The sequence below is a fragment of the Drosophila obscura genome, unplaced genomic scaffold (genome assembly GCF_018151105.1).
Source record: "Drosophila obscura isolate BZ-5 IFL unplaced genomic scaffold, ASM1815110v1 contig_192, whole genome shotgun sequence".
Taxonomy (NCBI): domain Eukaryota; kingdom Metazoa; phylum Arthropoda; class Insecta; order Diptera; family Drosophilidae; genus Drosophila; species Drosophila obscura.
In genome coordinates, this window is record NW_024542781.1 from 1,834,674 (window position 1) to 1,847,760 (window position 13,087).

Below are 13,087 nucleotides of genomic sequence, written 5' to 3' on the forward strand. Positions count from 1 at the left end.
AACAAATAGCGCCAGCAGAGTGGGAAGCCGCCCAGAGCGAGCCGCCCCCTGCTGCGACACGTGCATTTTCTTTCTCCATTGGCCCATACCATTACCATTACCATTCCTATTCCCATTACCCCATGCCACAGACACCACATACCCCTCACGCTGTGGCAGCGGTGGCGTCAATTTGATTAAATGTCTTTCAATTGAATCGTGGCTGAATGGCTGCTGCTGCTGCTCTGCTTCAGCGATTGCCTTTTCCCATTTGATTTGATTTCACACACACACACACACACACACACACATCCCATAGTTTAACTTTTGCTTTTAATTTTCCTTTACATTTACACACGTTCTGTGCTCATTTCGCTTGCATTCAATCAATCAATCAATCACGCATCCCATTTCACCCCATTTAATGTTAATAATAATAATGAAAACATTTCACCTGCTTTCAAATTCATTTGGCTTTAAATTCAGCTTCCTATCTGTTTTTTCTTCTACTCCTTCTTATCCCATGCAGCCATCATATCCTATACCAATCCCAAGCTACAAATGCCCCTAATGGCATCTGCAATATACGCGCCCACCACAACATCCAAATCTACAGCTACAGCAGCAGCACCCGCTTCCGCTTCAGCTTCATTATCATCACCACCACAACCACCCTGCTCCTCATCTTCAGCAGCATCAGCACCATCCGCATCCGCATCCGCATCCGCATCCTCCGCCACGGTTGGGGGAGGTACGTTCCATGGATTCGTTACGAAATTGCGTAATTTCAAATTTGATGATACGAAAAATATTAGAAAACGTTTCCATTTCGATTATATATCAAAGGACAGATTTTTGGGTATGTTTCCAAATTTATATTAATTATTTTTCAGGTTCGAAGGCTTCGAAAAAGAAGTAAAGAAATACAAGAAAGAAACTAGATTATTTTCACAGGTTTCTTCTTTAATGAATTTGTCCATTCTTGCCCTTACATAATGTGGATATGGTGATCCAATCATTAAAAGAACATCTCCATGATGATTCGGTTTTACATATATAATCCAGATGATCCCAACCTTTTGAATTAGCATTTTCATTAACCATTTTTGTTAAATTTTACGGGTTCGGCATTCCCACATTAATGTCGGGACCCAAAAACAAACTATGCCCGTGGGCGTTTTGATCCAATGTTTGGTGGCGCCTCACGCATGACACCCACATGCAGACACGTATAGACAAACAACACACACACAGACACAACGCACCCTAGTAAATTTCACTTCATTCACAAATTGTGGCGTCTGCAACTTAATTTGAATGTTTTATTGTCGCTTGATGCTACTTAAACTTCGACTTATGAATATTAAATCGGCATGTCTCTGGATGTGAATCAGATAGAGGCGGAGGCAGAGATGGATGGAGTGTTTAGGTTCCCGCTGTTAATGAAGAAACGCATCAGACACGGGGAAGCAGCACACACACACACACACAGGTGGGGCACGACAAGATCAAATCCAGGCACACAGCCAGACGAGACCAGAGGTTCGTCATGTGTTCATCAAAATTAAATTTTAACCACCTCCCACTCTTTGGAGATCAAAACTAAACAAACAATAAATAAAAGTAAAAACTGGGAAATGGGAAAACACACAAACGGGGGAAAATTGTGAAAAGCTTTCAGCAGGCAGAGCAATCAAGGCAAGGCGTGGCTATCACTGAGTTATATTTCTTGACAACTGATTTATCAGAACTCCGTCAAAGGCGAACACGCGATCTTTTGGCTCTCTAATCAGCTCACAGCTGCAGGTGGTGGTGCATTGCATTGGTTGGATTTTATTTTCGGGGCATGCCACATAAATTCCATTTCCCTGTGGCCGAAGATCAAAGCCAGATGGGGCAGGAGAGAAAAGATTGTGCGCGCGTGTGTGTGTGGTTCTGGGAGCAGATGTGGATGTGGTTGCCCCCTTAGATGAACCGCAGATGCATTGCAACAGGTGGAAGCGTGTTAGAAAGTTACGGCAGCCGCCTTTCCACGAAACGTTTCGAACCTCTTTGTGAAATTTAATTAAAAGCAGCCATCCATCGAACGAGTCACTGACATTCTGTGGGGGCTTTTCTTTCCCATTTGGCTTTGCCTTTGCCTTTGCCATTGCCTTTGCCATTGCCTTTCCTATAAAAGAGCCATGCGCACACATCATAAACAGTTTTGAGGCCTCTCTCTTTGAAGGCCAGCGAGAAATGGTAATCGGGTAATTGAAAATTCTCAGCACGTGCTGCTATTTTTGCTCCCGTTCGTTGGCCAACAGTGAGCGGCATAAGTATGTGTATGATGGCTAGATTCCAGATAAGTTCTGTGTGATATTGTTTACTTCCGCATAACTATACGCCGTATTACTTATCATCTTGAAGTGATTGCCAGTTTTTCTCTGCTTATCATTTCCATGGAATGTTTGTATTTAACATCTTATCTGGTGATCTCACACTTATTTCGAGCACTGTGCTACGCATACTTTTCGAAATTACATCACCTGCAGTTATCTCATGAAAAAAGCATTCCAGTTAATCTTCCATCTACGAAATAAAAATAAAAATTAAATTCAAGTATCTGCCAGCGATATGCAAACTATTATTAAGCACTGTGATCATTAGTATGCGTCCAGGCCCGACCAAGTCGGCTCCTCTTGGCTTGTTCTACACTCAGTTTCGCTGTAGGAAATGAGCCAAACATTAATTTTCACTCAACTTGAAATTTTCGCCATAAAGAAGAGCAAAGAAGTTTAACGGTTTCCAACTGCGGGGGTCGGGACTCTCTTCGGGGAGGAGTTCCGGTTCCTTCATGACGTTGTCGACACCCCGCTAAATGGTCTGTTAACATTTTTTTTAATTTCCACGCACTCCCCCGGCTCTTGGCTAGATTATGCCATAAATCAGTTTGATGTTGCCATTATGTGCTTACAGGCTGGGATGGGACGCCCATTGATTTGATGCATCGGCATGCCGGGCATTTCGAATGGAAATCGAAACAAAGAAATCTATAAACAAATTTTGAATGCACTGAAAACATTCAATTAATTGGACAAAATATAAACTTTATGCCCCCTCTGATCGTAAAACGATGAACATAAATTTGTGTGTGCGTTAAAATTCTGACAGCCAATAAAGTTATACCTCTCTGCATTTGATAGATCACTAAAGTTCTCTCTCTCTCGCTCTGCTTTCAGGCGGTCAACTCAAGACTAAGAATGGACAGAAGTACGTTTTCAATGGACCGCCAACGGGCGTGTATGTCTCCAGGGCCTGCCTGATCATCTCGGCCTTCATTATGGTGGTGGCGTTGCTCTTCTCCATAGCCATCACCTACTTCTTGGCCCGGCAGGGCCTCTCCCCCCCAACGGAAGCCAGTCCCGGGTGAGTAATGTTGCTGCCTGGGGCCCAAGTCAAAATCCAAATCAGTTTTGGGTTTCATGGGTGCGGTCTTTGGTTAATTTGGTCCGTTTGGTATTTGCTTCGTTTTGCATTCTGCTAAACGTTTTGGCAAGCGTGCTAATTGGCAGTCGAACGCGACATGACCTCATTTTTGAAAGTGAAAGCAATTTATGCGTTTCCTTTTGCTGCCTCCTACACATCCTACTCCCTGCTTCTGACTCTGCTTCTGCCTCGTCTTCGGAGGAGCCTGACGCATTTCGAGGTGCGGAAGGGTAAAAATTCGAGTTGGAGTGTGGGGTGTGGGTGTGGGTGTGACCGGAGGAGCACTTTGCATAAATGAAGCCGAATTGATTTGTTTGCTTTGCAACTCTTTGCCCTCTTTCACAGTTGCATCACCGCTCACCATCCCGAGGTGAATGCCACGCCCATTGAGACAGCTGGATGGCTAAGCCTCAATGCCCCGCCCAAATCCTCACCATCACCGGACACGCCAACGGCCCCACCACCGCCTCCCGTTGTGGAAACGGAGACGAAGACGGCGCTGGCCCCGCCCGTGGGTGACATACCCGTGCCAAAGCCGCCTACGGAGGTCCTCGATAACAGCACTAAGCCCACAGATCGTCCTCTCAAGCTCTACGAGGGCTGGCGTCCACTGCACTACAGGTGAGTGAAGGGTGAAACCTATCCAAGCACTTTAGCACTTAATAGCCGCAATTGCTTTTAATGGAGAGCCAGACACGAGACTGCCTTCTGTTTAAATTGCTTTGCATGTTCCCCTTTTGATTTGAAGCTGACACACAAATCGTTTCACTCGTCCACCTAACCAGCGAACAGTATTCTGTCATTTCCGGCTCCACACTGATCCGATCAGGGAAATGTCTTCCCGCTGACAGTTAACTGCAATCTGGATCATTTTGTGTGTCAATGCTATCTCGACCAGTTAAGACACGGCCTGTCAGCGGCATTAATATGACAAGAAGAAGTTTGTTGGAGTAAATATACTCGCATCGCATGCATATTGTTTTTCCTATGAAATTATCTTTACAAGGGCGATTATTTTGCATCCAGGAAAGTTACTCTCATTTATTATTCCACGGGTAATCAAATATTTTACATGGCATAAGCGAACAGATTTATATTCTAGGACGGAGATTAATTTCTCTACATTGTTTTGACTGCAACCAATAAGTAGCTGAGGAAGATGCAATTCTTCTTTGCGTAGCAAGCCAATGAGAAATTAAATGAGTGGATAGTCTCCCTTATCCTTGACAGCGACTGCAAATGAAACTGAGACTGGAAGTAGACTCCTTCAGTCTTTCCCCATTGACGTCAGTCTTGGGGTCATGTACTGCCCCACACACGGACAAGTATACGTATATTTTTTTTTGTATTTCTATTGCGCAAAAAGTGGGTCAAGGATTGAGACGTCATGTAGTTCAGTAGTCAGCAGCCGTGTACCAAAAGTGGACACCAAAGAACTACATAGTAGCTACTGCTTATGCTCGTCTTCCAGCTGCTTTTCACATGTAACTAATGAACCAACAACTTGTTCAAGACACCACAGGAGATGGCTGGCCCGAGAGTTGTCAGGTTTGGGGGCTCGTTAGGCCCCCCCCCCTACTCTGCAGTCACACTCTGAGAAAAAGATGCGGAACCAAACCGAAGCGGAGCGGCATAGATCTGAGGAAACAATAAACGCACGCCGACTGTCGGCATGACATAATGTGCCAGATACTTGGACCGCGGGCCGGATAGATGGTCGCCAGATAGGAAAGAAGATGCTTTGCCAGATGGATGAGCGCAGATGGGAGCAGCGCCTGCTCTGCTCTCCAGTAGCCGCATGCATTAATAGTATAATTGACACAGAAAGCCCAAGCTGGGCATTAATTTGTGCACCGCACGCAGCCTCCAACTCCGATCAGATGCGAGAGATGGGAAAGCTGGGCAGATGCGCGATATAGCTGGGATGAGATGCTCGATGGCTGATGGATGTTGCGGCAAGTGCAGCAGAGTTCTCTTTGCGCCAATCGATGGTAACTGATTCAGCAGCTGCTGATCACGGCAACACTCTTGACCGGTATCTCTCCATGAAACCCCCCCAAACCCTTCCCCCCATTCTCTGTTCGTGTCCACGGCAAATTGCTGGCTCGAAGCTTGCTTCCTGGTTGCCCCGGGCGCACGCATTGTAAACCAAACCAATCGCCTCAATTAAATGCAACAAGGCGCAAAGCCAGCACCCATGGGGCTTCCAGATTGCCAACTGGTGGAGTGGAGTGGAGTGCGAAGAGTGGGTCGCCGACAGAACAGGCCCGGGGGCTGCATCTGCCAGTTAGTCTGTGGTATTTGTGGCATCATGTGTGAGCGAGAGCCGAGGGAATTGATCTTCAATCTATTTGTATTGCTCTCATATTAGCACGAGAGCTTAATCAGCAGAGAGTTTTGCTTGAAATGAAAGGCTCATAAAAGTAGTAATAGGAGGTAGAATCTGGGAGGATATGGATAGAGCAACCGATAGAGCATTCTATTTTCGTGGTGGCTGCAGCAGATTGGTTCCCACTTCTTGTTTGCTTTGATTGCTGCTGCGGCTTATGATGTGGCATGGCATGCATTTCATTTGCCGCCAAGCACAGCGACTAATGGCATCGAGCGAAGCCAGATCACAGTGTGAATTGCATTGCCCTCAAATGGATGCCAAACACATGTGCAGGCGCTGCTCTCTGACTGCCGATTGATTGATTGATTGATTGGCACTTTTGACGGCTGCAACTTGGCATTTTTGGCAGCCATTTGCATTTCACCTGCAGACACTACTACTTCCTCCTATCCGTATTGCATTTCCCGGGCTATTTTCATGATACGTTTCCATCTCTGGTCCGCCTCTTGCAGCCTTCTGATTGAGCCAAACATTGTGACATCGTCCAACAACGGCAGCCTGACCATCGAGATCGAACGGGACGTGGCCAAGGTGAGTAGCTGGGAGCCCATTGTGCTGGACGTGCACAACGTGAGCATCGCCAATGTGCGTGTGATCCGGGCGCCACTTGCCGGCCAGACCACCAACGGCAGCGATGAGTTGGAACTGGACTTTGACAGCGACTATGGCGAGGATAATTCCACATTTGTCGTCCGACTGGACAAGTCCCTGGCCGCTGAGCTAAAGTTTCGCCTGCTACTGAGTCTGGACTTTGTCAGCCAGGTGACGGAGACCCTGCAGGGAGTCTACAAGACCAGCTACATCAATCCGGACACCAAGAAGCCAGAGTAAGTGATTGCAGCACTCTCCACAAGGATAATCCTTCCATGGATAATCGATGAACTTCCCTCCCCTCTTGCAGATGGATGATCAGCACACAGTTCTCGCCGATCGATGCGCGACGCGCCTTTCCCTGCTTCGACCGGCCCGACATGAAAGCCAACTTCTCCATCAGCATCGTACGCAACAACCAGTACAAAATGGCCCTCTCCAACATGCCCAAGTCCCACAGCAGTGCCTATCGGCCGGGCTTCATAAGAGATGACTTCCTGACCACACCCAAGATGCCCACGTATCTGGTGGCCTTCATTGTCTCCAATATGGTGGACTCCCGCTACGCGGCTCTCGACAGCAGTGTGATGCCGCGCGTGGAGATCTGGACGCGGCCCACGTTCGTGGACATGACCCACTACGCCTACAAGATGGTGCGCAAGTTCCTGCCCTACTACGAGGAGTACTTCGGGATCAAGAACAAGCTGCCGAAGATCGACCTGGTCTCGGTGCCGGACTTTGGCTTTGCCGCGATGGAGAATTGGGGCCTGATCACGTTCCGCGACTCGGCGCTGCTGGTGCCAGAGGACCTGGAGCTGGCCTCCTCGTCGGAGCACATGCAGTACGTGGCGCAGATCATTGCCCATGAGCTGGCCCACCAGTGGTTTGGCAATCTGGTGACGCCCAAGTGGTGGGATGATCTCTGGCTGAAGGAGGGTTTCGCCTGCTACATGAGCTACAAGGCCCTGAACCATGCCCATCCCGAGTTCCAGATCATGGACACCTTCACCATGATGGAGTTCAAGGAGTCGATGCAGCACGACGCGGACAACACCTCGCATGCCATCTCCTTTGACGTCAAGTCCACCAACGATGTGCGCCGCATCTTCGATCCGATCAGCTACTCCAAGGGCACCATTCTGCTGCGCATGCTGAACTCCATTGTGGGGGATGAGGCCTTCCGCACGGCCACCCAGGATCTGCTGCAGACCTTCGCCTACGAGAACATGGACCGCAACGATCTGTGGGCGATCCTCACCCGCCACGGGCACGAGAAGGGCACTCTGCCGAAGGAACTGAACGTCAAGCAGATAATGGACTCGTGGATAACGCAGCCGGGCTACCCGGTGGTCAATGTGGAGCGTCGTGGCGCCGACTTGGTCCTCCGCCAGGAGCGATATCTGCTGCCCGCCCGCAATCCAGCGGATCACAGTCGCTGGTTCATCCCCATCACCTTCGAGACGAACGAGCTGCACAAGGGCGACAACATTCCCACGCACTGGATGACCAACCAGGAGGACGAGCAGGAGCTCATCGTCAGCCATGTGTTCAACAGTGCCAGCAACAACGACAGTGTCGTCTACTTGAATCTGAATCGTCAGGGCTACTACCGCGTCAACTACGACATGATCTCTTGGCTGGCCCTCAAGAAGAACTTCAGCACCCTGCCACGGATAACGAGGGCGCAGCTGCTCGACGATGCCCTCCATCTGTCGCAGGCAGAGTATCTGCCCTACGACATACCGTACGTTGGATCGCTAAGGCATCAATTGCTGCTCTTCTCTAACTGATGTTTCCCTTACTGTAGTCTGACCTTCCTCATGGAGCTGTACACCTCCGTAGATGATGAGCTGCTGTGGAGTGCTGCCAAGCCGGGACTCAACTATTTGATCTACAACCTGAAGCGGGAACCAGCCTATGAGACCTTCAGGGTGAGTTTCGGTTGACATCTTCTCCGCCCTTTAAAATTATTTTGTACCTATGCTGGATGCACCTTTCCTCTTAGGCCTTTATGAAGTTCGTTGTACGTCCCGCCTTCGATCAGTATGGCCTGAATGAGCCCGACAACGAGTCCCATCTGCAGCTCAAGCATCGCGCTCTGGTGGCCAATTTCGCCTGCAAATTCAACTACGATCGATGCACCCAGGTGGCCCAGTCCAAGTTCCGCGAATGGATGCGGAATACCAAAAAGAATCCGTAAGTTTCGATTTTCTGAAAACGAATATCCAATTGAAGCTAATCCTCTTTTTTCCTTATCATTTTAGCATTAAACCCAATCTGAAATCGGTGATCTACTGCACGGCTCTGGCGGAGGGCTCCTATCCAGAATGGTATTTCGCCTACAAGCAATACAAGACAACGACAAGCGCCTCCGAAAAGGAGGAGATACTCACCTCCTTGGGCTGCACCACAAAGCCCTGGCTGCTGTCCAAGTGAGTAGCAGACAATTAGCCTTAAATGGGAATAAGATTAAATGGATAATTTTTGAATCTTCTCGCAGATACCTCAACATGACCATCAATCCCACATCGGGCATAATGAAGCAGGATGGCGCACTGGCCTTCCGCGCCGTGGCCTCCAATGCCATTGGCTATGAGATTGCCTTCGATTTCCTGCAGAGCAACATCAAGGAGATTGCCGAATAGTAAGTATTAATAGAAATATTCTAATTTCACATGATGTGATATATGTGATACTATCTTCCACAGCTATGGCGATGGTTTCTCCACGCTTTCCGAGATGATCAAGTCCCTGACCATCTACATGAACAAGGAGTACCACAAGCAGCAGCTGCAGGACTTGGCCGCCAATTGCCGCAAGCTGGGCCTGCGGGCCGTCGAGACGGCCATCAATCTGGCCATGGAGCAGGTCAATGATAATATCTACTGGCGCAGCCACTCCTACCACAGCCTCAAGAACTTCCTCGAGGGCATTGTCAGCGAGTTCCAGATCAACATCTTTTAAGTAGGCCTGAAGCTAAAGCAAAAGCAAAACAACAACAAAAATAACAGAAAACTCAAATTGAATTCAACCAAAAACGCGATTTAATTATTATGATAACTATTACCATTATTTGTATTCATTCGAAAGCCTCAAATTAATTTAAAGAAAACGAATTATTTGCGAAAAGTGATATAAACGTGTAAGTTAGCCAACATAATTTAGGTAAACGATATACTTTTTGCAATTGTATATTTATTTATTATAAGTCGGGCCTCTTCTGCTGGTATTGCTCTGTAACGTTCCTATTAATGCAGAAATAGTATGAAAACACGCCACACACACACATCCATCTTATTGGGTGTAACAATAGATCGAATGCTGCTTATGTAAAATCTAATCTTTATTCTATAATACGATACGTATGATCTATGATTTTCAAGTAATCTACTTTAGTGCACACCACCCACACACCTGTGTAGATCCTAAGCAAATCAAATTAGCACTAAGTAAACCAAAAATCAATTTTGAAGTCACATCAATCAAGCAAGCAAGAGCACGGCTACAGTTTATTAAGAAATTGCGGGGAAGAAGCGTCCATCCATAAGGATATGGGAGGCAAAATGAGTGTCCTTAATGCATGGTTAAAAATGTTGTTAAAGCAATAAGCGTGCACCACACAAAAATACATACATTTACTATATAAACCATACGAGATATACATATTTATTAATGTAAAAGTACCTACATATTATGTATTTTGTAATGCCCAACACTAAAATACTTATATCGCTTGCTGCACAACCATGTAAATAAGTTTTAAAGCTTATACTAAACATTGCAAATAAACTATGTATTTACGTAATTTTATTCAAAATACATTGCATTGCGTTTATTTTTGCTGGAAATATAAAAAGTGATTTGTGAATGCAGGAGCAGAGAGAGCGCGCAGGCGCAGCCTTGGTACATTTTTTTTTTTAGCATTTTGTTGCCTCTCGAACTTGGTCACATCGGCGCAGCCGGCGCAAAATATTGTTCGATTTTTTTTTACGTTTACAAAATATTAATGGGCAAACTTCAATGGTCCTGTAGAGCGACGGTGTGCTTTCTCGAATTATGGGGAAAAGAACCGCCGAACATAAAAGCCAACAAAAAGAACTACGAAATATACAAGAATATCGCCGAAACATTGCAGACACTCGACTAAAATCGATACACATCTGGTTGCGATAGTTGATCGATGTTTTTTGTGTTTGTCTTCTTCTTCCTTTTTGACGACTTTGTTCTTCTTCTTTCGGTTTGCCGACATTTTTCTTCTTCTTCCGTAAAACGTTGATAGGTTTTGCTTATCGTACAAAAATACCGATATACCTGAAATATACATCGATATATAATACATCGAGTATTTGACATCACTATCTTTTTGTAAACAAATATAAAAAGTAAGTAATTTTAAATTTTAATTTGTAATGCTAAAAGCAGATTTAACATTTCCGCTACAGTGGCCAACAAGCGCAAATGGATGCCCGCCGATGAGGACACCTTCATTCGCATCTGGTCCGAAAATTTAGATCTGTACCGGGCCGGCAAGAAACAAATGGAAATTTGCCGTCTCCTGGAGGACGAATTCCGATACGAAGGCATTGAAATAAATGCCGTGGGAATCAAGATGAAAATGGACTCCTTCAAGCGGAAGTATTTCAAGTAAGTCAACTCTCTTGTTGGTCGCTGGTCCATCGATTATAAGATTTCCTCACCTACAGTATCGCAAAAGGTGACGAGAAGTTGCAAACACGGAAATGGCGGCACTACAAAACTCTGGATACAATATTCGGAAGCCAATTTAAGGAGTTGGAAGAGAGCGGCGACTCCAACGAGCCCATTGCTAAGCAGCCGAGAAAAACCAGATCAAGTAAAACAAATAGCCTAGATAAACCGTTCAACCAGGTCTATGTGGATGAGTGCAGCGGATTGCTGTTAGACGAGGAAGACTGCACACCATCCAGCAGTTCAACGAGCGACGTCTGCCACGAGCCACCGGTAAAGAAGCAAAAGAGCGAGGGCCAACCGCAGCCACCAGCAAAACAGCAGAAATCCAGCAACGCTGCCAATTCCAAGCCGAGTTCACTATATACCAAAGCGGGAAAACTCAGACAACCCAAGCGTCCACGCAGGAATTGGACCATTGAAGAGGAAGTCACTTTCATTGAAGTGTGGAAGAACTATGTGGGGGATTTGCTGGGAGAAGGAAAGAAGAAGGCGGATATCTATAGAGCTATGAGAAGTGAGCTGCAGAAATATGGCGTAGGTTTGGACAAGATCGCCTCGGACTTTAAGGCAAAAGTGGAATCTTTGAAGCGAACATTTAAGTGAGAGCATTCGAGAACCTTTTATTTCCGATATTAATTAAACTCCTATACAATTTTAGAGCTGAACATGACACCTTTGGAGCAAAATCAGAATGGATTCACTATGCTAAGCTGGTTGATGTTGTAGGTCCTTTAAACGGCATACTTATTGAAACAACTAACGATGCCAGCAGCAGTTCCGACGATTGGTTCGCCAATGAAACAAAAACCGAGTCCCCCAGTCAGTTCCCAGATCCTTTGGAAGAACAGCAAGAACAATATGGAAACGACTCTGATGGTTCCTTCTGCTGGGTCCTTGATAAAGCAACAGAAGAGGCAGCAGAGGTACCTACTATCCATCCAGAGCCCCCAAGTGATTCGGCTTCTAATGAGTTCTTAGAACACACACCGCCAGATGATGAATATTCCCCAGTTCAGAGCCCAATGCAGTTTAGTGAATTTAATGAAGCTTGTAATAATGATTCAGACAACTATAAAGGCTACGTGCCGGATTCTGAAGAGACAGAGGAGACTAGCAAGGAGCTGGGCGACAATCCCTCGAGCCATAAACAGAAATCTGTAGAGCAATTTACACAGTTTGTTGCAAAAGAGTTGCTAGTCTTGAATGACGATCTGCTTCTAGAGGCCAAGCGATGCATCTACGATGTTCTTTGTAATATGGAACGAAAGCAATTGCAGCTAAATAAGAAAACGTAATTGCAATCTCTTTAAAATGTTATTAAATATACATTAATATGTTTTTTGCATTTTAAAAGTTACATTTCTTTTGTGTATATGGTTGAAATACAAACATAGTACACAAATGTTTAGTTGAATGTACTTATTTAATTTTGTACATGTTAACTAGACATTTGCTACATAGCAACTACGTTTTTATGTAATTATCAGTAGAGAATACTGCATTATCGACGCTATATAACATGAACTTGTTGCTCAGAGAAAAAAATTAATAAAATATTTCGACATCGTTAATCCGGATTTAGAATGGACGACTGAAGGTTCTACCGAGATTTGAACTCGGATCGCTGGATTCAAAGTCCAGAGTGCTAACCATTACACCATAGAACCGTGCTGTCGGCTGCCGCTAATCTAAATAAAAGTGGACGCAAGAGGCAAGAATATATAAACGCGAAATTTTAGCAAATTCAGTTTCATAAACTCCCACGATGAAAAATGTATCTCCAAAAATTATTATTAAGATGAAAAATCAAAGTAAATAATAATATTAAGTAAAAAAAAGAACATTTCATAAATGCAGGTTCTACCGAGATTTGAACTCGGATCGCTGGATTCAAAGTCCAGAGTGCTAACCATTACACCATAGAACCTTGTTGTCAGACTGCTGCTA

General features: G+C 45.6%; 2 protein-coding genes and 2 non-coding genes across 7 annotated transcripts in view; 2 read left to right on the forward strand and 2 right to left on the reverse strand.

Annotated features, from left to right (window-relative positions):
* LOC111067630 (aminopeptidase N) overlaps positions 1-10,236 on the forward strand; it is a 32,942-nt gene extending 22,706 nt beyond the window's left edge. For all 4 annotated transcript variants that reach the window (XM_041593550.1, XM_022356818.2, XM_041593552.1 and 1 more), the window contains 9 exons: positions 3,201-3,387; positions 3,793-4,068; positions 6,292-6,666; positions 6,741-8,174; positions 8,238-8,361; positions 8,436-8,626; positions 8,695-8,862; positions 8,931-9,074; positions 9,139-10,236. In XM_041593550.1, coding sequence (XP_041449484.1) covers positions 3,201-3,387; positions 3,793-4,068; positions 6,292-6,666; positions 6,741-8,174; positions 8,238-8,361; positions 8,436-8,626; positions 8,695-8,862; positions 8,931-9,074; positions 9,139-9,394 — 3,155 coding nt within the window. In that variant the 3' untranslated portion in view covers positions 9,395-10,236. The remainder of the gene's footprint in view (positions 1-3,200; positions 3,388-3,792; positions 4,069-6,291; positions 6,667-6,740; positions 8,175-8,237; positions 8,362-8,435; positions 8,627-8,694; positions 8,863-8,930; positions 9,075-9,138) is intronic.
* A 491-nt stretch (positions 10,237-10,727) lies between these two features.
* On the forward strand, positions 10,728-12,884 carry LOC111067631. Its single transcript, XM_022356819.2, has 4 exons — positions 10,728-10,812; positions 10,873-11,074; positions 11,134-11,739; positions 11,799-12,884. Coding segments are annotated over exons 1-4 (1,446 nt in total). The 5' UTR covers positions 10,728-10,811; the 3' UTR covers positions 12,436-12,884.
* On the reverse strand, positions 12,736-12,807 carry Trnaq-uug. The gene has a single exon. It is a non-coding gene; the product is annotated as a tRNA-Gln (tRNA).
* A 111-nt stretch (positions 12,885-12,995) lies between the features above and the next one.
* Positions 12,996-13,067, reverse strand: Trnaq-uug. The gene has a single exon. It is a non-coding gene; the product is annotated as a tRNA-Gln (tRNA).
* Positions 13,068-13,087: the final 20 nt, after the last annotated feature.

Bases quoted from the DNA above. Each gene is read 5' to 3' on its own strand.
- LOC111067631 (XM_022356819.2), top strand. The intron at 11,075-11,133 runs GTAAGTCAACTC...CCTCACCTACAG, and splicing joins TTCAAGCGGAAGTATTTCAA to TATCGCAAAAGGTGACGAGA. The intron at 11,740-11,798 runs GTGAGAGCATTC...ATACAATTTTAG, and splicing joins TCTTTGAAGCGAACATTTAA to AGCTGAACATGACACCTTTG.